The 27,611-nt window shown below is 48.3% G+C and overlaps 1 protein-coding gene across 1 annotated transcript in view; it reads right to left on the bottom strand.

The window, feature by feature from the left end:
- CRHR2 (corticotropin releasing hormone receptor 2) overlaps positions 1–27,611 on the bottom strand; it is a 121,914-nt gene that overhangs the window by 68,551 nt on the left and 25,752 nt on the right. The window contains exon 2 of the mRNA XM_044424990.1: positions 21,039–21,158. Within this exon, the coding sequence (XP_044280925.1) occupies positions 21,039–21,158 (120 nt within the window). The remainder of the gene's footprint in view (positions 1–21,038; positions 21,159–27,611) is intronic.

The following is a 27,611-nucleotide window of genomic DNA, read 5'->3' as shown; positions in this document are numbered from 1 at the left end:
CTAGTTCCAGGCTCCAGACCTAAGAAAAGCCCTGCTAGGTCAGAGCGGGGTCCAGCATCCGTTTCGCGTGGGCTGCCTAGCCGCCCGTGGAAAAGTCGGAAGTAGGGCAGGAGGGCAATAGCCCTCCTGTCCATGCTCCCCAGCAACTGGGGTACATCAACGCACTAGCCATAGCTTATAATCACCAGGACTAGTAAGTAGCAAAAGGCAGCTGTATCCCCCATGAATCGGGACGAGCACGTTCTAAAGCCATGGTAGGGAAGCCGCCCTGAGGCTTCGGCGAATGGGGCGGCATAAAAATGTTTTAATCAATAAAATAAATAAATAAATAAATAAAATAGGGACTAGGCCTGCTTCTCCCCCGCCTCCGCCTCTGAATCAGCCCTGGAAGATGAGCCGAGTCAGCATGCTGAGCTGAAATGCCAAGGCCAGCCTTGAGCCAAGAGGCCAGTGAGAACCAGCCCACGTCTGCTTCAGGCAAATGACTGTCGAGCAGCCAGCCTCAGAAACAGGTGTCTTAACGAGATCAAGCCCGTTTTTTGGTGTCACATCAAAAGAGCAGACAAAGGGAACAGTGTCCGATGTCCCCTCTGTCTGGCCCACCAGCAGTGGGAACCACCCTGAAGGTGGAGCTAACTCTGGTTGGGAAGGGAAGAGAGGTTTTCTGTTTGGAACAATCAGCTTAGCACAAAGCCAGATTTCCCTAGCACCTGGTATTCTAATTTTGCCAGTGTTGTTGGTTAACGACTTCTGCAATACTGCTCTTCTGTGTCGTAAAGTTGGCCTAATCCGCCAATTTACCACAATAAAAACAACAGTGAGATACTTTCTGTCCTCATCTGCTTGAAAGGAGACTGGGGTGCAGAGAAACCTGCCTCTGTGAGCTCTCCAAACGGGTGGCCTTGAACCTTAGAAAATACATGCAGACAATAATATGGATCTACCTTGGAAAAGGGCCCTATGATAACACAGGCAAAGTGCTTTGGGCTCAGCAATGACTAAGCAACAGTTTTTTCCTATGTTGAAGCCCAGCTTCAGCTCCCGGCATCTGCTGTTGAAGGATAATTGGATGAAGGAAGGGGCTGGCACAGCTTCTGCACATGCTTAAACATAGAAATGTTCTAATAATAATAATAATAGTAGTAATAGTAATAATAATAATAATAGTAATGCTTAAACATTCCAGATGCAATCAGGACCTGCATAGATTGGAAATGTAATAAATCCATAATAAAAACGAAGCAAGTGATTCTGAGACCTGTCTTCTCCTAACAGCATTGCCTTCTCATCTCTTCCGCACATTTTGAATTTGGAAAAGAGTAGCATCCAAAGGGAAAAGCTGATGCAGGGGATAACGTTACGAAAGGCATCGGACTCATGTGGTTTTCCTGGTTTTTCAGGGGCTCCAAGCTTAGAAGGAATTAATTAGGTGACTCAGGAGGAGGCATTTGCCAAATTAATTCTTTCTAACCTTGCCCAATCCACACTGGGCCCAGGAGAGTCTGTATATCAGCACACAGAAGCCAGTTTTCTGCATTCACACATCATCGTCCTTTCGCCCACTTCGAGGTACTAATGACTCCCACTCTAGCCAAAGGGGGCTTTGCCTACACTCTAAATGACACCTAGTGGCACAGCAGGAAACTGCGGGCACGTTAATCCCAACTAGGATGTGAGTGTTCAAATGGGGACGACTGGTATGACGGGAAAGATCTTTCGAAACACGCTGGCCACTCAAGTCAAATCAATTAGGCTGCAAGTCTCCTTCAGTTTGCCCTGGAGGAACCGTTCTTCATGATGGCAAATTCACTTCTGCAGCTTGTACATCAAGCGGAACCAATGTTTCTCAGAAGGCTTATTCTCCTCCTGAGAAAATTTCTGGAGACATTCTTCTTTTGCTTGCTTCCCCAGAAAAAGAAGGGCACCTTGGAGCCATTTCTTCATGTGTTCACAACCGTTTTGTGTGTGCACAGGTGCGCCTTGTGTGTGTGGGCGTGTGCCATGCCTCCAATTTTACCCCACATTTGTGAAGTCTAGGAAATTGTGAAGGAGGCACCAGGGTGCCCGGGCTGCCAGCTAGGGTGGCCAGGTGTCCTACTTTAGAGGAGACACTCCTTTCTTTGAAGGGCTGTCAGAGGACTGTTATCTCTTTGAAGAGCTAGGAGCCAGAAACCATGGGACAGAACCCGTAATAAAGACCAATGCATATGCCAAACCCAAAGGCAGGACAAACCCAAAGACAAACCAGGAGACAGAATCAAGGATCTGACCAGACATTAAGACCGAAGATGGACCAAGGATAGAGGAACACACTGAAACTCTGGAGCACCATGTCGCTCAAACAAGGCTGGACTGGAGAAGCCTAAACGCTACCTCCTCTCTGCCTTCCTTGGCCTGTTTTTCTCTATAAATCCCTTTTGGGAAGATCCCAGTGGCTGTCTGGGTGGGAACCATCTATCCAAGGCTGAAGGCACTCCAGGGGGCAGCCACACACAGCTCCTGACAAGCCTGAATTGACTTAATCCATTTTCTCAACACCCTCTGCTCCTTTGCAGCATCTGTTCGCCCAGCTGATGTCCGAGATTAACCTGATAATGTTACTTCAGTGGAAACCATAATTAATCTTACACTGGTAGATAATATTCTGCCACGAATAAAACCTATTTGGTCATTGAGTAGAAAGCATTCTGTCGATTATATTCACCCTGGCCCCCAAAACCCCCCAAAACAAAACAGAAGCCCCGTATGCTACATTTTAAAAACCAGATCCAGTTGGAGCAAAGGCATCCATGAGTCAAGCATTGATTGATTTTCCTCTTTCTTACTTATCAGAATAATTCGATCTGCCTGCCCAGATTCAGGGATATTGCCTTGCAACAAAACCTCACTGGATTGATTAATAAAAGGAATTCATAGCTTGATCTCAGATTTCTAATACTATTCCCCATTCAAGTCTGGTCCTTTCATAATTATTCAAGCTCTTCATGCTAATGAAATCACTGGTGATTTCTTTCTGCAATTTGTAGCGAGTGGCTAGGCAATCTGAAAACAGAGTTTGGATCCATTTGTTCAAACGTCAGTCAAGAAAAATCCAATGGGGGTAAAGATTAAAAAATACTGAGTAACTTTGCAGAGGATGTCATGTTCTTAAGTGGTCGTATTGCAAAGATACCATGGGAATTAGTGGGAGAAAACCAGTCGAAAAACCCTAAAAGAAAAATGTCCTAACCTTGCTCTTTGACTTCTTAGGAAATATCAAAAGTGTGAAGTATAGAAAGGGGAGCAGCTTGAAAACTGACCCAAGCCCCAGATTTTGGGGGACTTTGCCTGCAGTGCTCTCCAGTGCAACCTGCCCCCATGACCAGACAGAGTGGTGTAGTGGTTACAGCAACCTACCCCAGGCTGGTTTGATTTGGACATTAACTCTCATCAGCCTCAGCCAGTACGGACAACGGTTGGGAATCCTGATTTGTGGAGCACCAGGTTGCGGAGCTTCGGGCTACAGGGTTGAAATGGAGAGATCAGATTTGGGTTTCTGTCCCACTTTGGCATAACACTCACTGGATGACTTTGAGCTTGGGCCAGTCACGGACACTCCACCTGATCTACTCTGCAGGGTTGTTGTGGAGATGTAACGGAAAGTATTGGCCTCCTTGGAGGAAAGGGGGTATAAACCTGACACATTACTTTTGGAAATCCTTCTGCTTGGTCCTCCCCAATTTAGCCAATAAACGTTTGGCTTATTCCCCTTTCGCGCAATTCCTATCTAGGAAGAGCAGGCCAGGTTACCAGTTTGTTGGCAATTTTAAGATATAAATTCTCTTTTAATATCTCAAGGCCCTTATGAAAAGCATGACAAACAAGTTTCCATTAACAGATCCCCATCCTTGTGCATTTCATAATTGAGACGTGTTTCTCATTCATTTAAGCCCTGCTTGCACCTCTAGACGCAACCTAGATTGCAAACCGAGTCAAACCGGGGGTGGATTTTGCTAAGCAATATTCTCTAAGTGGCTCGCTGTTTACAGAGCAATGACGGCATTGTACAGGCTCTCCGACTTGCTAGTCAGCATATCATCATGAAGGGATGGTTCAACCAAAAGGTGAATGCGATCAGCATGAACTAAAGATGCAAAAAGGAAAAAAACCCAGGAAATACGCATTGAGCACTCTGGAGAACAATTCGCTATCTTCCTGCGGAGAGCACACAAAAAATGTTCTACACTGCTTTATAAAGGGAGTGAAGATCAAACAACAGCGAGCTTGAACACCATGCAAGCTGTTTCTTCAAAGACTGTCACCTTCTCTTACACAGGGTGTGGGGGTCCAAGGGGTGCTTGCTGCCCCCAAGGCGCCAGAGAGGGCGACCTTAGCTTGTTACTAAGCTGTAATTGTCCATTTCAGTGCTCTGTATCTGCTATGGAATGCTAAAAAGATCGAATTATCTTGTCAGCAAGCTACACTGAGCCCTTTTCAGTATGACAGAGTGCAGCAAAGTGGTCAAATTGCTGTTGAATTTACTGGGGTGAACCAGCTTTTAAACCGTTTTTATTGCCCATATCCTCCCAGGACGCTCTGTCGCGTGGGGTGATATATGGAGAGCCAACCAGCCCCCAACCCTCCTGCAGTCAAACAGCGCTGTGTTACATCCCCCTGTATGTGAGAAACCTCAACAATCCCAGCAACGGCTAGGAGCCGGCAGCCTGGTGCTTCCTCTTACCGGAGGTGCCATGCCTGCATGCACAGGCTGCTGAGGAGCACGGGCAGGTGCAACTCTTGCAGCCACCCCGCTGCAGGAATCCCGTGTCGGGATGTGGCCGGAATCCGTTCATGGGTGGGCATTCGCGGGATTCCCCCGCTGGTGAAAGCGGCACATGGAGACAAGCCCCGTAGGACGGCTAGCTGGGCCCCTTTCCAGTGCCAGGTGCAGCGGCTTACCTGGCGCAGAAGAAGGTTCCTAGCCGCTCACCTGGGAGCATTCATGTTCCCCAGCTCAGCTGGCTTCGGAAGACCAAGAGGGCGCCTGGAAACGCCTGGAGGATGGATTCCGGGGGTTGCTCCCAACCCAATCCTGCAGGCTGGTGGGCCACCAAGTGCTCTGACCTAGCATGGCTTTCCTGAAGTGGCGAGGGAGCTCTCTTGTTCTTAACCTCGGGCAGCAAAATGTCGAGGCTTGATCTCGAGAAAAGGCAAGGATGCTTTGGGAAAGATTCGTCGCAGGCAGCCACGCCGGTGGCTGGATGGCGTAGCTGCTAGCTGCTCGGGGCTAGTGGGGATGAGTCTGTGCACCTTGGCTTCTCCCAGGTTCTCCCTTTCCTGCCTTCTGCTCATGCCATCCCATTTCTGCATACTTGAGCTTTTAAAAATATTCACAGGGAAAACCACAGGCATCTTCGTGAGAAGTTCTCCAAATACATACATGGCAGGCTGACCTAAGACATAATTGTTCCACGCATGTATATAAGCGTGCAAACAGGCTTTTTGGTACCTTTCTGCTGAATTTTGTGTTTGCTGTCCCCTAAAATACACATTTTAATGTATTTTTGTTTGCAGAACTGCATCCGAATAAAATTGTGGAATGGGGGACCCAGATGCTGCTAACTGCTCCGGAGCTCTCTCTGCATCCAAAGGGTCCAGGGTGGCATGTGTGGCTTTGTGTTTCTTGTGCTTGGACCAGAGGAAGCCCAACACAGTTTGTAAAATCCCCCTTCTCTTCATTTTATCCCCACAACAAGCTTTTGGGGTAGGTTAGGGCTGAGGGTCAACGACTGACCCAGTGAGGTTCATAGCCAAGTGGGGAGAATGTGGCTCCCCACAGTCAAGCGGGGAGAACCCAGCCCAACTCTCCATCACACGACACTGTCTCTCAACTGATGGCTTCCAAGGCAGGAGGAAGGTGGAAAAAGGTCCATTTCCCTCCAACAAAAACTTTGCTTCATGCACTGAGCTGTATTATAAAGTTCTGCAAAGCGGCAGATCCAGCTCCAGCTCCATTTCTGCAGGAGATTATGACTCCGCTGCGGATTTCCAGGGGTGGCACCAACCCCTGGTCTCCAAGCAGGGCCACCTTGTCCCTGCTACGGCGACCCTTTCCCCTCCATCTGGAAACTCCCCCACCCTTGTGACCCCTTTGATGTCCAGCTCAGCTTCACCGAGAGGCATTGCAGGAATTCCGCCTAGCCAGATACGCTCTCCAGGGCCCACCGGTTAAGGGGACTACCATATCTTGAACAGCGCTGGTCCTGCCTTCTGGCTTGCCTCTTGGAAAAGAGACAGCGTTCTTAGTTACCAGAACATGCTTGCTAACCAGTTCATCCAAAAATAGCTGCAGAAGCACAGCGTTTTGTCGTGCTTTTTCCTAGAAAAGAACTTGATTTTCCATCACCTAATTACTACTTGCACCACTCAAAGAGGGTGGGGAGGGGAGAGAGTAATTCTCATTCTTTATCACAAAGAGCAACAACACACTGAATTCCAGTTACTCTGCCTCAATGAAACAACAACCCACACCTCTTGTCCTGCTACAATGACTCATGCTCCAGTTTGTTTTTCAGACAGGTGGCATTTCATTGCTCTTTTGATATAATATCTGTTTAATATCGTGTAATACCTGTTTTCCTCAGTTCGAAGCAGAAAGTTAACCAGAGAACATGACAGTCAGTGGGAGCTGTTGCTTAAAGATGGTCAGAGAGAAGGCAGATGGAACACCTTAAGATTGGCAGGTGACTCTTGGAAAAAGGCTGGGGAAAATGGGATATGAGGCTTTTCACTCTGCTCGAGTGAAGGAAAACAAGCCATGGAGGCGATTCAGGGACATCACTAATTCAGACATTTCCTCCCTGAAGCTGCAAAGCATACATTTTACGGAATTTTCTTATTTTGGCAGGAGGACAGATGAAAGTAAATGCAGCCAAAAATCCATGTGCCTCTTGGAATCTTCTTGGAAGCTCATCGGGGATGTTGAGGACCAACCTGGGATTCAGCTTGTTGATGCCTGTATTTGTAATGCATGTTGTGCTCATGGATTCACTTTGCGGGAGAAGAACTAGAGGTGAGTCAGGCTTACATGTTACATGTGTTTTACATGCATGTGAAAGAGATGCAAAAGTCTGAGATAAAAATGGAGTGAGGACACGGAACGGAATTTGGTTGGCTTCCATGAGACCCGTGTAAGCCGGGTGGCTAAGAGAATTATGAATCAGGAAGACCTGGATTTGAGTCTCACATTCCCATGAACTGAAAAAGTGTATTTAGTTGAGTCCTCACCCCTGTTCTCTCTCTTTCGCCTTCTCTCTTAGATTCTGCAAAAAGGGCAAATGAGAACACTGGCCAACCTTAAAGGGCTGTTGTCACTAGTCATCCAAAGCACACTGAGCACCAAAAGTGGTATACAAATGCAAACAACGGGTCCACGCATGGCCCTGAGATGCAAAGGTGTGCCTGCCCTGGATTAGATAAATTGATGAAGAACAGAGCCATCAACAGCTGCTGGGAGGCATGTGCCCTATTTTATAGAGGGCAGTCCTCAAGCTTAAAGGTCGCTCAACTCCTCTGAAGATAAAGAACTATAAAAGGAGAGCTGCAGCAGCCGTGCATCTGCCCTCCAGCCCGGATGGCATATTTTGCACTGGGGCACCGACACCCACACTGAGATCATGGGGACCGTGTGCCTGTTCGAATCAGGAGAGTCAGACTTCAGGCATACAGGCCAAGCTGGGCCTTTGCGCCACTTCCTCACCGTGTGAGGAGACCAAACCGCCTCTCCTAATGCTTGCTTACCAGCAGGAAGCCCTTCAAGCTCAGGTAGGCGGGTATTTTGGCTCCTCCCCTTTTACCTCCGCCCTGCCCCCTTTGCTTTTGGCCACACCCACCAAGAGCTCCCCCAGAATTGCAGCCGGCTATTAGCCTGGAAGAGACTGAGCATCTACTGGTACTAAAGCAACTATTTCTAAACGTGCCACTGTATTACGTTAGCCTTTGCCAACGTCATGCAAAGCCTTGATTGTCCAACCTTTTTCGATTAACTGCAAGGCCACGATATCTAAAGTGGAGTTGCACAACTAAAGTGAAGTTTGGGGGAACAACCACCAAGGAAGGGTAGCCCCCTTTCCGCTCTTTTGATATGCAGGGTGTGCCTTTTCCAAGGGCGTGCCTAGACACTGCTGACCCCCTGAATAGGTCCTAAAATATCCTTCGGTGTTACTGAATTTACAGGCAAGCTCCTGAGTATGCAGGTTTTTGTTCCGCATCACATTTTGTTCCTCATCACATTTACCCTCATTATCCATAAATCCCACTGATTTCACTGAGATGTATTTCCAGGTAAGCGTGCATTATGCATAGATCACAATGGTTCGGTTTGTTCTGCAAATCCACTTTCGGGAAAAGCCTGGAGAATTTTAATGGGAAAGGTCTTATTTATCAGCAGGAATGGAGGCAAAATGTATTTGGTTCACATGTTAGTATGAACTGCATTCATTCTTATTTCCCAAACTATTAAGAACTGAACTGCAATTGCACTGTCCTTTCCAGACTTCTCTAAATTTTGCAGAGCTGTTCTCCAAAACTAAATCGACACAAAAAGGTGCATATTAGAGACATCGGCATTTATAAATGTCACACAAAAATACACATATTAGAGGAAATTTCACCCAAAACATGTATGCATGTAAATGCCAACCAGTTTTCACTCAAGCTTTAAAAATATATATTCTTCCAATCTGACACAGAAATGAACTTTAAATTGTGAACTGTATAGTAAAGTGTTTTAACCTTTTGCAGGCTCTCCGGAGAACCATATTATAGAGTGGATTAAACATGAAGTTCACACACGTGTGTGAAAATCAAAAAGAGACAGATTTATCCATTCCCACTAATCCATAGTCCTCATTTTTTCTAGCTTGTGGAAACTGGCATTCCTTAAACTGGTCCTGAAAAGAATCAATAGCTAACCCTTCAGAACATTATTGGTTTCTCTCTCTCACTTTCTTCCAAGCAATACTATTGCTGTGACAGAGCCGGGGTGTAAATTCCACAGCCATTTCTTAGCTCTGTGTTGGAATGTTATGGCAAATAGGAAGAGCACTGCAGTTTTGCAAGTCTCTGACCCCCTGCGCCCCTCTTTCAATAACTGCTTTTCCCAGGATGACTTGCTTCGACAGTTTATTCAACATGAAGAGGCTTTTCGATGCCAGATCCAATCCGTTGCGCTCGGAGCAGTGTGTGTACATAACACGAAAAGCTAAAACAAGCACAGTAAACCAAAAAGCAAACAGAATCTTGACCTTGCAAATGAGAGAGGCAAATGGCAGATCTCATAGCCGAATGGGGTGGATGACACAGGCAGGGGGAGGTGAGACCTGGCTGGCGGCGCCCGCGGCCCAGCAAAGGCACTCAAATCCACTGTCCCTGTAGGGTGGCTTTGCCCAAAGACAGCCAAGCTCAGGGACAGAGTGCTTGATTTGCAAACTGTGGTTTCAGGTTCAACCTTCCAGCTGGAAAAACGCCTGCATGAAGTCCTGGAGAGCTGGTATTGGCCAGATCACACGTTCCAGGTCTAAATGGAGAAAGATCCAAGCCATGGGAGCGGAAATAAAATAGCTACATCAAGAGTGGGAGTCGGATTTCGCGTCGAAGCTCCACTCCTGCTAAGCCCTTGTTAATAAGATATCTGCAGAGGTGGAGGGGAGGAGACGGCATCTTCCAGGAGAATTCTATTGTCTGAAATCGAAATCCACCTTTTTTCCTCTTGCAATACCTCCTCTGCATTTTACCCTCACAACAACATCTCTGTGAGGTAGAATAGGCTGAGTGGGAGTGACTGGCCCAAAGTTGCCCCAAGAGCTTCAGGGCTGAGTGGGGACTAGAACCCAGATCTCCTGAGTTGCAGTCCAGCACTCTCACCACTAGACCGTGCTGCCTCCTGTGCACTGCGTGAATTTTCCACACCGGTTTGCTTTTTGAGCTTCAGTCACCAGCAAACAAGGGCTACCCCAAATGGCTAGTGAATGGCACTGGGGTAGCGGAGGGATATGTGGCACAGAAGGGAGCCATTTTGGCTAGTAGCCAAGGTGGCATTTGACGGGATGAAGAAAGGATGCTCAGCTCTGAAAAGCCTGTACCATTTTTTTTCAAAGTGACTAAGCCCATGGCCACCGCCACAACTTGTGGCAGAGAGTTCCATAGGCTAACTGTGCATTGTGTGTCCCTCGTCCCCCTCTCAGGGTCCTACAGAAGAGGACACTTGCGGCACGGAGGGCTGCCACGTTGGAGGCTGGCAATGAGGAAGACTGAGCTCGTTGGAATTCCTCCGAGGTGCCATTAGGGCTCCACTACTACTGGGTGGAGGTCTGGGACTGGGCACATCTGGAGGCCCTCTGGGCCACCCAGACCTCCATCAGTAGTTTGGTCCTAGTGACACCCCTGAGGAATCCCAACAAGATCGCCTGTCAACCTTCCCTGCTGGCATTCCGTCCCGCTGCTCTGTCCGCCCCCAGCCCTTGGACCTTTCAATGTGCAGGAGAAGATTTGGATGAGGACAAGGCACAGGCTGGCCCCAGGGATTTGCAGTCGGTGCCTTATTCATGCCCTGCGACTGAGAGGTCAGAGAGCCGCTGCCATCTTCTGGCAGGTCTTGTCAGCCTCTGCGAGGCTTCAGTTGGCTTTGGCTTCCTGCTGAGACAACATCCCTCTCTTGCTCTAGTAGATGAGAGCGCCAAACAGCGGACAGCTGTGCTCGGGGGAACTCTCCGTGGTCCTGCTTTGCCTTGCCTGATTCTAACTTCCATTGGAGGCTGCCCGCTTCCCCTGCAAGCTACAAGAGATCACAAACATCTCCCAGATATCTTCACGGCGCCCTGCTGGCTTCCCTGCTGCTCACTTTCCCCCAGGGAGTGGAACGGCTTCTCTCTCTCTTCCTCCCAACTTCTTCTAACTTTAACAAAGTAGGCATACTACTTAACATTTAAAGCAGATCAGGTACATTTCCATTTTTCCAGAGAGCCGCTTGGCATATGGGCCGAGAGGAAGGCTGTACGAACCAACACACCTGGCGTGACTTCAGCTTCGTTACTTAAATTATTTATCAGAACTTTGACATACCATCCGCATTAGCCAAATGGCTCCCTGAACAGTTTATACTAAAAGTTAAAAACAAAAAACCCCCAACCCAATAAGCGTATAACATAATGTATGAGGGATCTTCAAAGAGTTTCCACACTTTTAGATTTTATAAATATATTTTATATTTTTTGCTGATGGCCTTAAAAAGCTGGTATGACACTGGGAAAAAATGCATTGCAAAGAAAGGTGACTAGGTAGGCAAGTGATGTAATTTGTTTTTGAAATTCTTAATAAATAGACTTTTTAAAAGTGCAGATACTTTTTGAAGAACTCTCGAATATGAGCATGATATGTGTCATTATGTAACAGTCCCATATCCAAGTCTCATATCCAATTAAGTAGAAACGCACAGATAAATAAATACATGAACAATCCACATCAACCTGTATTTATCAATTACAGTATAAAATAGCGCAAAGGTTTTGTAACAATTGAAATACTGGGAAAATGAGATGGTTTTAGCCTGGAGCCAAAAGGGAAAAAGGGTCGGCTCCAGGCTCACCTCCCTGGAGGGCTGATTCTGCAGTGCCTCTGATTTCTGTCTTCTAAAAGCAGAAAAGGGGAGAGATAAAAGTTGCAGCTTATGTGGCCATGGGGAGGGGAAAGAGCAAACAGCATCACGTTGGGGAAGGAACAGAAAAAGTGCTGCATGGAGGGATAGCAGTCAGAGAGAGAAAAAGACCAGATGAGAAAGAGGGGGAAAATGAGGGACACAGCAGAACCGGGGAGAAGCGTACAAAAGGGTGTGTTTATGGGGCATCTTGCAAGCGCGTTTTGCCCAGGTTCCCTCAACCGTGATGGTATCCTGGATCATGCTTTTTCAGAAGAACTATTTCAAGCAGCACAGACCCTTTCCTTCCTTGCTTGTGCCATGCACAAGGGCTCAGCAATCTGTCATGTACTGGAGTAACGTAAGCCAGAAATGAAATCCAGAAAGTTTAGTGAGAATTCATCTGCATGTTTTCAGTGTTTGGATTACGAAACCATCAAGGAGAGCTTAAAATGTACAGCCGTGCTGTGCTCTTTGGTATGGTACTTTGGAGGGTGATTAACTGAGCGTTAATAGGGGTCCTGCTGATCAGGGGTTTATTTAAGTCACAGCCCAGAGGGAAATTTAGGAGAAGGGTGTTCTTGCTCAAAAGATGCTTGAAAGAAGCAGGGGACTGTCCTCGCTCCTTGAGTGCCATGGCATATTTTCTTGCCTTTGGGAAGGAGGAGGCAGCAGCGCTGATGCTTCCTGGGTCAGAAGCTGTTTTGCCTGAGGCACTGAAAGCGCAGTTTTGCTAAGGAGTGAGCACCCCTAATACAGACTCGGATCTCCAGCTTCCTCAGCCGGAACGGAGCTGGACTACACAGTGCTGTCTTTTGACCAGGAGCTGTGCAAAGCCACTTTGCCAGGCTACGAAGGCCTCCTTGGGGTTGAGCTTCCCGGATATTCTTTTGGGGGTGCGATTTAATGTGTATCAGGACGCAAGCTTAGGCAGATGCCTGAACTCTTGGATTACGGGCATCCTATGCGGGGCAGGAGAAGCAAGAAGCAACGGCTTCCTCTAAGCTCCTCTTGATCTGCAAAGCAGTGAGACAGCCGACTTTGTCCATCGAACTGCGGCATTTTGGTGGAAGAAGAAACGAAACTGCAGGTGTGCTGCACGTGGGCCCAGCTGAGATTCCCAGGTGCCTACGAGAGATGGAGGACTCTGGTGGGAATGGCAGCTCAGACTTGGAGGTGGGGGGGGGGAGCTGACCCAGCCGTGGCTCAGGGTCCTCACTCTGATATTGGAGTTGCTGAGACGAGCGAGGCCCCGGCTGCCCAAGCTCTCCCTCTCCTGGTGAGCCAGCCTGAGCCAGCTCTGGGTCAAAGCACTTCAAGGACATCCCCTGAGCCCCCTCCCACTCCTGCTTGTGGGAAAGACTCTGGCGGGGAACAGGCTGGGGAGGGGTTTTTGGGAGGAGAACTTGACACCCCAAGAGACACGGACGCAAGGGCCCGTCGACGCACCCGCTGTCTGGACCAATTGGAGACTCGATGGGAAGATGGTGGTTTGCCCGTTTTCATGGCGTGCCCCCCTCCAGAGAACGGCCCCAAAGGGTTCCTAAGCACAGCTCTGGGTGAACAGGGTCAGAGCAAGAGGGCAACTTTCCACCTGGACTGAGTGTTTCGGAGCTTGTGAATACATTCTTGCTGTATGGAATAAGGACTCTTTTCATAATGGCTGAAGGGCTTGTCCTGCTTGGCAGGGAGGCCAAAATACCTCGGATTTTGCTGGCACTGCTCTCTACCCTACCCCACCCCGTAAGACCCCCCACAGCCCTTCCCTCAGGTTGCTCTGATAACACCAAAGAAGCGGTTGCTGCCTTCGTTTCCATGCCGGGTGTAAATGGGTGGTAGGACCCAAGCCTGGGTGCCCAGCTCTGTGCTTGGAGCAGTCTTCTGACCACAGCTGTCCATCCAGAAATTGATTCCCTGCAGCTGTAGGAACCGTCTGCTGGTAAAATTTAGCAGGTGGCTGAAGAAAAGGAGGAAAAGGAAGAGGCGGAGGAAGCAGAAGCAGAAGCAGAGGCAGGGGATCAGCGCCGCTCTTTTGGCCTCTTGCCTACGGCGGCTGGCGAAAACCTAGCAACCGTCATTCATGATTTGTGTAAGCTCAAGGGTAGGTAACTATAGCACTCTTGATGGGGAGCTGCCCTTGAAAACAGTTCAGACACTTCCAACTGGTACAGAGTGGGTGAACTGCTTCCTGTCGGGTGCAACAGCAGGGGTTCTTCAGCAGGCACAAATGGTATATTTAACTGCAAGGGCCATCAAAGTGTCCAAGGTTAGTGTCGCTGGCTGGCTGGCTGGAATTCAAGCCTATGCAGAGGCTGGAGGCAAAAGCTGATGCTTTTATAGGAGTGTGATCCTGCCAAAGGCTGGAAGACTGTAGGGTTGGGTGAATCTGCCCGGTTTGGTTTCTTTTGAGTAAACGTCTTTCTCTCCTGTGCGAATCTGAGCAAATACTTTTCCAAAGCAAACCGAGACAGACTCTCACCCAACTGCACCGGCCAAATGCAGAGGGCCATGTTGACCCAACACGCTATATAAGATGTAGCCAGAAAAGGGGACCAAATCTCAGATGCAGTGCCACAGGTTCAGTGCCTGAATGTGGTTTCCAAACCAGGCTTTAAGAGCAAAGCAGTCCAAGTCCTGGGTTTGGACGGATGAACCTGTTTTGGTTTCTGCCCTTATATATGTATTTCAGAAAATGCAAGTACTTTCTTTCTGCCTTGAAAATGGAGAACTTTAGCACCTCACACAGACTCTGACCCTGTGGTACAGGCATAATTGAAACCTTACCGTATCTTCTATTCAGTTGTCATTTATATTCTTTGCAACAGCAAGCTTTCTCTTGCTTTTACTGAGTAGGTCCCCTCCTGGCTAACTCATTCTCCATCTGCCATATCTTGAAAGGTACATTTAACCACTGTAAACTCCTTTCACATTTCGTACACGGTCAGATGTACAAAGCAGTTTGCAGATTATAGGACTGACTGACTGTCTGGCTAAATAAATAATCAAATAAACAAAATAATTAGCAACTCCCCATTTTAAAGCAAGAAATAAAGAACTCTCACCTAAGCTACTGACTCACGCAGGTGATTGGAAACCTGATGGAACGTTTTGTGGTTTATAAAGCATCAAAAGCCATTTAAAACAAAGTTTTATTCTTGTTTTCGAGTCTGTGCAAATAAGGGATATTACAGGAAAACCATCCTGGGTTTACCCCCTCCTGTGCAGATTTTTGGATACCCCCCCCAAACCCGGGCCCTATATTAGAAGTGATGCTTTGCTATGTACTGAGTTCACTTATTTAGCTAGTCAGTCAATCATTCAATGTATATCTTGCCTTTTCACATATGCACCATTATACACCATAATGTATGTAATGCTGATAAAATATTCAAAAGACAAAGTATTTTTGTCCATTTTTTAAAGTTATAAAAAGCAGAACAGATTGGATCAGTCAAGATACCCACAAAGACCACATTAAAATGTATTAAGGATGAGCCATAAATTTGGGGCATAGACCTGTGTAAGAAATAATGCTTGCAATCATTTGTCTTTATGGCGGGGGGGGGGTGTCATGGGGGAGGCAGCCCAGTGACGATCGCGAAGGCTTGGCTGGCACAGACTGCTGACTAAATGTTGGGTGGGGGAATCAGAGGCAGGGAAAATGCAGCTGAGTATCCCAGAAAATGGTGTGGCTGGCTTGGAACTGAAGCCAAGAACACCTCAGACTGCAACATTCGTTTGCAGCGCGCTCCCCCTGCACACTGCCCCCGCCAAACCCGCTCTTATTTCCCGTTCTGTTTCTACTTGTGGTGGCTTCTTGGACATCTTTCTTTCTTTGGTAAGCCCTGGAACACACAGACCGAAAAAAAGGGCATTCTGTCCTGTTTCTGAAACCGAGTTAGCATATTAAAAGACTGGTCAATTAAGATCATTCGACACTGCAACATCCACCCCGATGAGACTCAGTCCCCGTCACGGCTGGTGTTCTTTCCCCAGAGTCTTGAGTTAAAGAATACAGAACCATTTCTGGCAGAAGACAATTAAATCTTCAAGCCATTTGTGGGTGGGTGAAGAGGGGTGACACTCCTTTGAGAAACCCTCCGTGGCTAGAAATTGGGTCCACTGGATTTCAGAAAGAGCATGGGGAGGGGCGAAAGGGGAACATTTCTCTGTCGTAATTAGAATGGAGCTGAACTTTTGAGTCAGAATTAGCATGTCAGGTGAGGGGAGGCTCGGGAAAATGAGCATTTCTCAGACCGTTAGTGGCTCCTTGTGAAGGCATCCAGGGAGAAGTTATGTAGCCCCGGAGGGAAAGAGGCAGCAACTAAGACTGGAACAGCTCCCTAACTAGGAGGAAGACAAAATTAGGCACAGAACCTTTACAGAAGTGGGCAACATGATGAGAGAAAGTCTCTGGACATGCAAAACCCTCCTATCATGTCGTCCTTCCAAGCATCCCCGTGCATTTGGGTGCTGCGCGATGCACGAGGGGGCAAAACCAAGAGTGGAGAAGCGCTTTGATTTCCCATCCACTGGTGCTCCTCTGTTTTGTCTGCCCCTGCGTTCCTCTGCCCCAGTCCTGCTCTTTGCTGCTGCTACTCTTTCGGGAGGGCAGGCAAGGAGGTGGCCAGCGATCAGGTAGCAGTGAGCGAAGGGGCGGCCACAGGTGAGGGGGCGATGGGGAGGGACCGGCAGCTGGGTGGACAATGAGGCAGCAGGAGGGGAAGGCAGAGATGGGGGGAAGGCTGGTGGGCTGGAGATGGGAAAGAGAGGAGGGGGATGCAGCAGGAAAGGGGGCAGGGTGGAGGAAGTGGCATCAGTGGTGGTGAGATCGGGGAGGGAAGAGGGAAGTGGGGTAGGGGAAGACGGAAAAGAAGGCAGGGCAGGTAGGCCGGGAAGAGACACAAACTCTGGAGGAGACGGAGATGATGGGAGAGGCATGAACTGTCGGGATTGTTCCAGCTGAACAGAATTTCTCAGTATTTCCATTCTGCTAAATCTCCTTGGACTGTGGAAGATCCCCTTCCCTTTCCTGCTAATTCCAGGAATCGTTTGCACATTCCTTTCCCCCTGCCCCAGGCCTGCAATTCGTCTAATCTGCCACTGTTAGAAAAAGCAGCTTTACTGGGATCCATCTGCAGATTGAGTGGATACCAAAAGAGAGAAACTGAGTGAAATTTCTGGGGCCTGAACCAGAAAAATCCCACTGAATTCTCACTCATCCCTAGAAGAGGAAGAGGACGAGGAAGAGGAAGGGGGGGGGCTTGTGACTAGACCTTCAGTACAGAAGCTCAGTGGAATCTTTGCATCCAAGAGCCCCCTGCCATTTAAGCAGCAAATGTTGTGGGGAGAATCTTTGCACCTTGTTCGAAGTTCCTCCTGCCCCGTCTGACTGGTGGGACGACAGGCATGCAAGGCAACACCTGCTCTTTCGCCGAGTTCTCCCTAAGCGACTTCAGGTGTGGCACCTGTTTTGTGCTTCGTTATAAAGAAGCCTTGATTATGTTATTGTATTTCCACTACTGCCCTTAGGGCAGAATCCAGTGCATTCCCGTTGGACTTTTCCCGTCTAAACACGCATAGAAGTATGCTCTGGCTCCCACACTATTTATCTCATTGGCTTTCTCATCTCTGCTACAAAAACCACACAACTCTTGCTTTTGCTCAGTCCTTCGTTTGGACCACACGTTGCCAATAATACCCTGCAAGCTACACACACACACACACACACACGGTATTTTCACTCAGAATGAATGGAAAACTACATGGAGCACTGCAAGAACAAGCCAGCTTGCGCTCTGATCTCAACTGCATCTCTTCTCTCCTCTTCTAATAAGGTTCCCTGGCTTAAACTAACCTCAATTCATTGCTATTTCTGAATGAACTCAAACAGTGATCTGTTTAAACGGTAATTTATTGAAATAAACCAACATCAAACTGTCAATTCTAATTCTGGTGAGTTGAAGAAAGCCATAGTTCCGAACTCAGAGGTAACAATAAACCTCAGTTAATAAACCATGAAGTGCTTCCTTCCAGTTCTTCCTTGTGGCCAGTGCAGAGGAGGGGGAAAGGTGTGTGTGTTTGAGTAAGTGTGTGTGGAAAGTGCTCAAACAGGCTTGTTCGCATGATGCTAAACTGAGGTATAATACTACATCTGAACCTGCCAATTGCAACAGCATTTTAGTCTATCAAAAACACAAAATGGGGAGGAGAAAGGGAGGGAAAAGAAATGAGAAAAGGTTCTTTCACTAAAGTCCCTATTGCTTCACTTCCACAAAGTTTCAGTAGCTCGGGAAACACAAATTATGCACCACACTCGTTTTCTAGAGTACCGCTTGCCACCTTAGGTTTGCAGAAACAACCTCCAGGCAACGAACTGATGTAATTTTTTTAAAAAATCAGATCCAACTGATACGATCAACAGGCCAAACAAGAATTGCATGTCCATGTTGCGGATGGGCAAGGCAGAGATGCTGTTTATGTCAATCCAATATGTGTGGGTTTCTTGCAACAAGAGATTTGGAAAGGAGAGACCACTTTGGACAGGAAGTGTTAGGATTAGGGAATGGATTGTACGCTTATGCGTGGTATCCCAGGACAAAGAGGAAAGAACAGATGCTACCTCTCCCAGATGCAACTGGCACTCAAAAACCAATAAATATATCCATTTGGCACAGAAATCGCCCCCAAATTAGACCAAACTTCAGGACGTTCCGATCTCCTCTCTGCACTCCCGCTGCATGATTTCTAGGTCACACTTCAGACTCCCCACTACGTAACTCCAGTGCTCTTAGCCGGAATTAGTTACTCCTTCGTGTGCCTCCTTGTTCTCACAGGTGGGATTTCCTCCACTCTTGCAGCATATGTGTATGGATATGATGGAGAATTTAAATCCACAATGGAGACCAGAGGGATGTTATTTGTCCCAGGTGAAATGAGGACAGGGGTGAGATTTGGTGCAGGTGTATAAACTAAAACGGAGAGGAGAGATGTACAGTACAGAGAACTGTCTTAGGAAGTGGTGAACTCTCCTTTGTTGGTGCGTTTAAAGGAGGTGCTGGACCACCACCCATCAGGGCTGGTGCAGCTGCATCCCTCGATGGATTGGGACCGTAATACTTGATGGAGAGCCTCTTGCAGCTGCGTGGTACCTGGATGCTGCAGGCAGCACCTGGGGCCTTCCCCAAGGGATGCCTGGAGGGCAGCAAGAAGTGGGAGGACATTTTCAGGGGTGGCCTCTCCCCTCCCCATTGATGCCCAATGCCAATTTTATCATTCTTTTAGTGTCAGATGAACAGTTCTCTGTCCCAAGGTATTTAAAGATACATGTGATATTCAAGGACTTGAGGGAAGATGCATCCCAGGTGTTTTATGGGTCTTCTTTCTATCTTATATATCCTGTACATAGTCTATACATATATATATATGGACCCAGTGTGGTTGTACTTGGGACCTGGGAAATCTGGCTTCCAGTCCCCAGATCAGGCATGAAGCTCAGTGGGTGATTTGGGGCCAGTCAGACTCTTAGCCCAGCCTACCTCACAGGGTTGTTGTGCAGATAAAATGGAGCTATGTAATCGACCTTGGGTTCCTTGCAAAAGGGAAAAGTGGGATATAAATGCAAGGTAATGATTATCATCATAGCTGCCGTTCTTGTTTTTTAATCTGCATATTTTGGAAAATGTTGCAATAGAATTTTATCGTATTGTTTATGAACTGTTGTAAACTCCCCAGACAGCCTCAGCTTTTAGGCAGTGTAGAAATGAAACGTAAGCAAGTGAACAAACCAGGTCTTGCTTTAAGCAGGGGGTCAGAACAGATGACCTCCAGGGTCCCTCCCAACTCTAATATTCCAGGATTCTGTGCGGCATCAGGCAATCACATCATCTTTTTGAGATGGTCAGTCCACCAAGATAAGCCTCTTCTGGGATAATTTTCAGCTTTGGTGCTTTTGGTTCAAGCTACTCACAACATGTGCAGTGAACTCCTGAAAGAATCACAGACTGAACATGGGGTGGAGGGAAACACACTCCCTCTGCGTGAAAGGAAGACACGCAAAAGCCTACACAGCAGTGTGTTTGCATTTCATGCACTCGCTTTTCTCAGCGGGACCTAGTTGTGTCTCGGGACACCTTAGCTGAGCCCGGCGTCCATGCTGAGATCTGGCTTCTGGCCTCAGCAATGCAAAATCACACAGAAGAGAAGAGGGTTCCTGCACATGGGCAAGCTGCTTTTTGTTGCATCCCTTGGAAACCTGGACCAACTTGCTCACATACGGGATGAGATGAAAGTATTCACACTTCTGTGGTTATGGCATGGAGGTACACCTGAGCCCGGGGGAACGCCTGTGTTTTTTTAAACTGAACAAAGATTTCAAGATAGTGTGCATGAGAAATTTAGACTTAGTGACAAAAACGGGGGAAATGGGTCCTCTCCTCTTCATTGCACCCACAATACTTTCCCTTACACCCCATACCTGGGTCCTTTTCATTACATGTCCCTTTTCATTCAATTTCTCCACCAGACCAAGAGACAACGATGAGAAAGAATGCCCAAAGCACAGCAGACGCTGACATTGATGCACAGATCCCAACAATCCTAGAAAAATGACACACATCTCCCAAAATGGCTATCCCTTCCTCCACTTTTCAGGCATTCATAGCGGAATAAATCCAATTCCTATCAAAGCAACTGCCAGCATTATTCGTGGTGCACTCTTAGTTTTCATGTATTCACCCGCCTTGTCTTGGATGGTAAATGTTGATCTGTGATACATATTGAACACCTAAATGCTGCAGTGTTTGATGTACAGCCCCAAATCCCTTATTTACAAGACAGAACTGGAAATGGGACATTTTTCCATCTAACTATCAGAACTTTGGAGAGCAAAGCTGGCCAAACCCAGTCAGAATTTCACTGCCCGTTCATTCGATTTGAACCCAGGCAGGGAAATTTCCTCCAGCAGCTGGGATTGTGCAATTGCAGCACAGTTACATCCTCTGGATCTGCTAATTATCACCCCCCCACCCACCCACTGCACCACATGCAGGGGATTCCACAGGAAAACTCACTGGGATGTGTCGCTTTTTACTGTGTGCTTACAAACACCCAGCTTCTGTTCCAAAAGGGAAAAAACAAACAGAGGTAAGTCAAAGAGGTTCTCACAAGCCAAATTTGGAAGCCTCGATCCATGACTCTGGGGAAAGGAGTTTTGTACACACCAAAGGGAAAGTGTTGTCTCTATTCCCACAGAGATCAATTAAGAGAGAAATTGTGTTCCCATATGTTTTTGCCACAAAACCTCAGCACAAACCTAGGCTTGAAGCCTCTGGGAAGAGAGAAGGGACCGGAGAAAAGAGCTACTTACTGGTGGTGTTGTATTTGACCCCATTGACAAACTCTGGGCAAGGTCTCTCCACCAGTTCCCCGGCGATGGTCTTGGGCCAGCAGGTCCCAATCTGATCGGTGGTTGAGTTGCAGTAAGGACCTTTGGATAAGACACAGAGAGAGAAATGTAAGCGAAGGGGAGTGACGGAACGATTAAGCAAAGCAAAGCAAAGCAAAGCAAAGCAAAGCAAAGCAAAGCAAAATAGCAAAGCAAAGCAACCCACGACCCGAAGCCCAGCTGCCCAGAGACTCTTCCGCCCGTCCCGTGCTCCCTACCATCAAATCCATCCTGCAATAGATCCAAGAGGCTGCAATTAGCATCCAGTTCTTCAATGAAGTACTGAAGAATGATGGTCTCGTTCATTGTTGTCCAGCACTGGAGTCCGAGGAACTGGGGGGGAGGAAGGGAGGGGGGGAGGGAAGGTGGGAGACGGACCGAGCTTCCTACTTTGCCAGATTCCCGTTGGCTTCGCCCGCTCTCCTCAGCCAATTAAGTGCTGCAGTCCTCTACCAGTCCATGTGGATCTCTCTCTCTCTCTCTCTCTCTCTCTCTCTCTCTCTCTCTCTCTCTGCTTCTGCCTCTTGGTGGGTGGGCACAGTGGAATCCTCCAAGCGCTCCTGCTTTAAACAGCAGCTTGGAAGCCAATAAGATCACATCCAGTTCCTAAGTCCGGGGCTTTCGGCTTCTATGCGTGCCTCCCGCCTGCTGACATTTGGCGGCCGTTTAATCTTCCCCAGCTACTGAGAGAGAGCGGGAGAGGCTGAGAAAGTGCATGTGTATGTAATTTTGTCATCTGTCATGATTGGCTTGATTATCCCTTAAGCAATCAACATTTAATGCACCATCAGTTCGGCAGGAGGGACTCCAAGGAAAGTTGCAGGCTGAAATTAATCTGCCAGATTTCTCCAGCTTCGAAGCGATTCCTCCCTGTCCACAGAGGGGTGACCGGGCTCATCCACTGTCCCTGTAAGCCCCCCGCCCTGCCATATCACAAGTACTCTGCAGGAGGTGTCTCTGTCGTGGCAATGTGGGAGGAAGGCATTCTGCACATGCTCTGTGAGACTCTGCTTCTCACACTGCTGAAAGTACAGTCGGGAAGGAAACTGCCCCAGCAAATGAAATGTGAAAATTAAAGCCCTTGAGGGGCATTTGGTGGCACCCCAGGAAGAAGTATTCCCTCAAAAGTATACTTTTTTTTAAAAGGAAATTGCATCTTTCCCAGATTAGATGCATAGCCTCTCCTTCAGGGAACTTTGGCCGTGCTTATGTCCTATTGAAAACTAAGCAACGCAGTATTTATTTATTTATTAAAACATTTTTATGCCGCCCCATTTGCCGAAGCCTCGGGGCGGCTCACAGCATTAAATTAAAATGCAAACATTAAGTTATAACATTAAGTTAAAATGTTTGTAAGATGCAAACATTAAGTTAAAATATAAAAAATAACAATATAAAATAAGTCGCCCTGGCCACTAGTTGTTGGACTTTGTAAAAGCATTACTTCCCCCAAGGAACAAAGGTGGGAATCGGGGGCGTTGGCGGAGGTGGGGAAGACTTAGCCCTGCCCTGCCCATGAAGCGGTCCGTTTCCTACTTTGTGGGCCCTTGGCTGACTTCTGAAACTGATGCCCGGCGAAGGGGACGCGGTGAGGGATTGGAGCCAGAAGAGGCAGCCGGCATGGCGAGGCGTCATGGAAGGCTCGAGAGAAAAAGGAAGCTTGAAATGAACTTGACTGTCTCTCCTAAACAAGATCGTACACAAGGGAATGAAAGCTGGGCAGTGAAGGAAACGGACAGAGGAACCGGATGCATCCAGCACATGGTCCTGGAAGAGAGTGTGGTGTATACCCTGGGCCGACAGAAAGGCGAGCAAGTGGGTCCTGGGTCAATCAAACCAGAACTTGCCCTGGGAGGAAAAATGGTGAAACGCAGGCCGTTCCGATTTGGGCGAGTCACAAGAAGGACTCCTTGGAGAAGACACTCGTGCCGGAGAAGGCAGAAGAAGAGGGAGGCCAAATGCAAGACGGACGGACGCCACCAAGGAAGACGCAGCCTTTGCGGACAGCTGAATGGGGCTGAATCCCTGGTTTGGAGGGCTTTCCTTCACAGGAACATCACCAATCAGAGACAACGTGACAGCACAGAACCGTGACAAGGACAGAACAACTCCAGGGAACGCCTCACTCCATCCAGGCACAAGTCCAGTGCCCCCTGCTGACCAAACTATGTAACAGTGGTGGCGAACCTATGGCGCCTGTGCCACAGCGGGCAGGCAGAGCCCTCTCTGTCAGCACACGAGCCAGGTCGCCCCAGCATCGCCCCACCAGCTGAGCATCGTATAGGGGCGATGCGCATGCTTGGAAAGGAGTGGCAGCGCCAGGCAATGACGTCACAAGCCGCGACTCGTCCGAGCTTTCACATGGTCGGTCAGTGCACTGCCAAGGATATATATATTTTTGCCTGGACTGGCTGTGAGTTGTTTTTTCTAAACTAAAACCTGAGTTTTCAGCTTTTATTGCAGCGTTGGCACTTTGTGATAAATAAGTAGGTTTTAGGTTGCAGTTTGGGCACTTGCTCTCAAAAAGGTTCGCCATATAATGACACTATCCACCCTTGCGTTTCAACAATACACAGACAGACCAATTAATCCTGCAAGTGCTTCTTTCCACACAAACGATGTTGGAGAAACCTGTAATGGCTTCAGATTGCTTGGGAGTTTCAGAGATCGGTTTTGCAGTGGGCTGCTTTATGTATGTAATATGGATTCTGCAGACTGCAGGTTGGTTTTAAACTTTTTTTTGGTAGGTGGATTTATGTTCACTTGCATTAGCACTAATGCTTATTAACCCAATTTGGGTTAGCACTTATGCACACATGAAAATTAGTCCTAGTATAAATTAGCACAAGTATTTTATTTATTTGAGCACAAGTAGAGTGCAATACTTGTAAGAATAAATAACTAAATCTGATTCCAGCAAGGAGGAGACTACAGAACAAAAGATGCCTGACGTGTGAAGCACAGACAGAATGGAGGTAACAAAACCCTATTCCACACCTACATATCTTGGCACACATGAGCTTGGGGAGAACAAGGCTTTTATTAAGCCAATGTGCAGATTTCCCGTTAAGCCCAGGTTGAAATCTTTGCTTGGCTCCAAAATTCCTGTCTGAAATTGGGCTGGTCACACCCTCTTAACCTAGTCCTGTCTTTAAGATGTGTTGGCTTACGACTCCCATCATCCCCAAACAGCACATGGAGGGCATGTTTGGATGGGAACAGCTGGCCCAACTGACCTGAAGATAATCACAGGCATGATTCACCAGGAGAATGGTGGAATTTTAGAAAATGAAAGAAAAAGAAATATAATAATACAACTAAATGTCCGTATTAGCCATAAAGACCTATGGGGATCCGCCTTCATATGCATTCCCCCAGAAGGTCCAGCCAGCATGCATTGCCCCAGTGCAGTGGCTGAGGGCTGAAGCAAGCATGATTTAAAAACTTCAGCAAGCAGCTGCATCTCTATTTCTTACTCTGGAGTAGGTGTAATGCACCCGATCCAGACTGGGACCCCAGTATGTGCAATGGAAGGAACACACACCTGCCTGGATCAGCCCCCTCCTGCTTGCAACTGATATCGTCAAACAAAGATGGCTTTTCTTAAATGGACTGCGATTCAGCCATATCCGTACAGGCCCTGATCCAGGTCGTGGCACTGGAGGAGGGTCCAAGCCCTTCACCCCCATGCCGGGGTCCCAAGCCAGATCAGGCCCTCTGCTAGGATGTCTGGGTGGCCTCCTTTATGGACCACTGCCCCTCCATCTGCCGGCACAGTCTTCTGCTCAAATCGTACTTGTGATTTCTGCATTTCTGTCCATCCATATAAATGTGCACATTCATTTACATGCGCTGCAAACTGTTGTCCTCTTTCGTGCTGATTTACAGACGTCTCCTCTTTGCACCGGTGCATAGATGGCCGTTCTCCCCTCTGCAGCAACCGCAGGGCAAAAGAAGAGGAAACGGTGCCGCTGCTCGCTGCATCTTCAGCAAACTTGCCATTGATCTGTTTCCCAGCTCAACTCACAGTGTGTGTGTGACCTTTAAAGGGCGTGCGGTTCAGGTCCTCCCAGGGGCACCCACAGGGCCACCTCTTCCCATCCAAGTGCTCCTGAACATGACCTGGTTCACCAACCCCCCCCCCACCTTTCAGTTCTGAACTCTCATGTGATGGGGACAAAGGACCGGGACGTCTTTCCTGCTGGCCGGGCTCTGGAGCCCTTTCAGTGACCAGGGAGACCCACTTCAAAGCATAAGAGGCTGAGCACGGCTCCCAGGTGAGAGGCAAGCAAGACACCTGAGGCGCAAACAGCAGGGGCTCAAGCAGGGGAGTTGTCTCCAGGACCGGTAATGGTGGTTGAAATGAAGCCTGCCACCACGTTGGGCAGTGGGGTACGCCATGGGGACCATCGTTGTTAACTTGGGGCCACGGGGTACGGAACCTCCTCCCCAGAGGCCAAACCTGGCCCTCCTAGGGTCCCGGTTCCACCCTCCAGGTTCTTCAGGTGGCTGTGCCCTGTTTCCCTCAGCCACTGAACCTTTGGTTCTTTCCCAGCTTTTGTAAACTTTTCTCCCTATTCTAAAATCTGAAAATGTGCCTCTTCCAGCTTGGTAAGATGCCAAGACATTCAAGATGCAGCTGGACAACAGTCCCTCAAGGTGCTTGAACTTGGAGGCCTGCGTTGAGCAGGGGACTGGACCCAACGGCCCTCTTGGCCCCTTCCACCTCTACTAGGCTATTCGGCCATTGTCTGGGGTGGTTTTGTCTCTGATCCATTTGCCACTGGCTCTGTCCGCCACTGGAGCATCTCTGAAAGCAAGTGGGGCCTTCAGGCCAAGAAAGGTTGAACACACATCCTTGGCTTGGAAGAGACCTGTGGAAGTCCTCGTCCTCTGCAGCTGCTCCTCACAGGGGCGTCTGCCACCTCGCCTCCCGACGCTGGACTGCATGAGACTTCAGAGCTCGTGCTCGAACGCGTGAGCGCGTTCCTCTAAGCACATCCACGTGCGAGGCCGTCGGCATCAGGCACACGTTCTGCTTGAGTGCAGCAGCTGCTGGTTTCACAGGTTGCCTTGCTAAAAGCTCTCATTTCGAAATGCAGAATAGCCACACTCCAGTGCATTCATTCTTGCACAGACAAAAGGAACTTCAGGGATCCGTGTGACCAAGTCCATGGGCACTGAGCTCATCCCACCGAGGTCCTCACCATCTCAGGCCAGCCAGGTGCTCATCACAAACAGAATCAGGCTGGCATAAGGACCAGAGAACTGGACAGGGACGCAGGAGTGCTGGGTCCTAATCCTCACTTGGCCATGAAGCTCCTGGGGGGGGGGGGGGACTTTGGGCCAGTAACTGACTCCCACAGGGTTGTTCTTATGGTGATACAAGAGAGAGGACCATGTAGGCTGGTCCTCCTGGGAAGAAAAAATGGGCAGGGTATGGAAGCTGAATAACTGAATCAGCAGGTTCTTTCTCTCTCATCTACATCAGAGAGAAACAAATGTGAAATGCCATCTAGTTCAGGACTGTGAGATCGGAAGCCCCCGGGTCAAATGTGGCCCACCTGGGGTCGCAATCCAGAGGACCCATGACTCCTCCCAGCCAAACCCCTTTCTCCCAACTGTGGGTCATCTGGTGAATGTGATGACTGAATGCCGCCTCTAAGATTTTGCAAAGACTTTGAGCTAAAACATGCTAGCATTTTTGGTATCCCCCTTCTGCCTTCTGACATGCTCCAACTAGAAGGTAAGTCCTGAGAAGTTTGAATTGAGCTCAGTCCTAAGATTGAAAGAGGGTCAGCAACCCTCATCCAGACACATCCTGAAAGAGCAGTTTCACTTGGTGGCTCCCAACATCCTGTATGCTTTTGATGAGGATGAAATTTGCATGCAGGTGGTCCCAGATTCAACGTCCGGCATCTCCTGCCATGGTGGGACAGATGCGATGGAAACCCTGGGGAGAGGCTCTCGGCTGTCATACTGAGCTGGATGGTCCAACACGTTTTCCATGCTCCTAGTTGCACTGAGCTTTGAAGTCCCAGAAGAAGACACCAGCCCCTTACCCCAGAACCCAGAGTTGTCTAGGGTCTATCTATGGTGTGGAACCCTGTCCCGCAAGGACCACTCCTACAAAGCTTAAAAGAAAAGCTGCAATGGACAAGGACCCTCAGGAACACAAGCTGTGCTACCCGTGTTTGAGCAGATGCTTTTCCAAATCTGCTGGACCCCCACAATGGATGCAGAAGAGTGTGGTAGTGGCCAGGGATGAAGGCAAAAACGGTAGGATAAAAAAATGCTCCAAACATCAGCCTGTTTCGGCTTAAGCCAACAAACAAGCCAACAAACAATCTTCTAGGGACATTGCATTTTGGGGAAATCCAGGGGACCAGGCAGTACCCCTGTTTTCACCTAAATTTCTAACCTGACAAATGGACGCTGTTCCTCTCCTCTCCTCTCCTCTCCTCTCCTCTCATCTCTCCTCCTTTTTGCCGCTGA

The sequence above is a fragment of the Varanus komodoensis genome, unplaced genomic scaffold, assembly GCF_004798865.1.
Source record: "Varanus komodoensis strain SLA01 unplaced genomic scaffold, ASM479886v1 scaffold15, whole genome shotgun sequence".
NCBI classification, from domain to species: Eukaryota; Metazoa; Chordata; class Lepidosauria; order Squamata; family Varanidae; genus Varanus; species Varanus komodoensis.
This window is presented reverse-complemented; position numbering and strand designations above follow the sequence as displayed.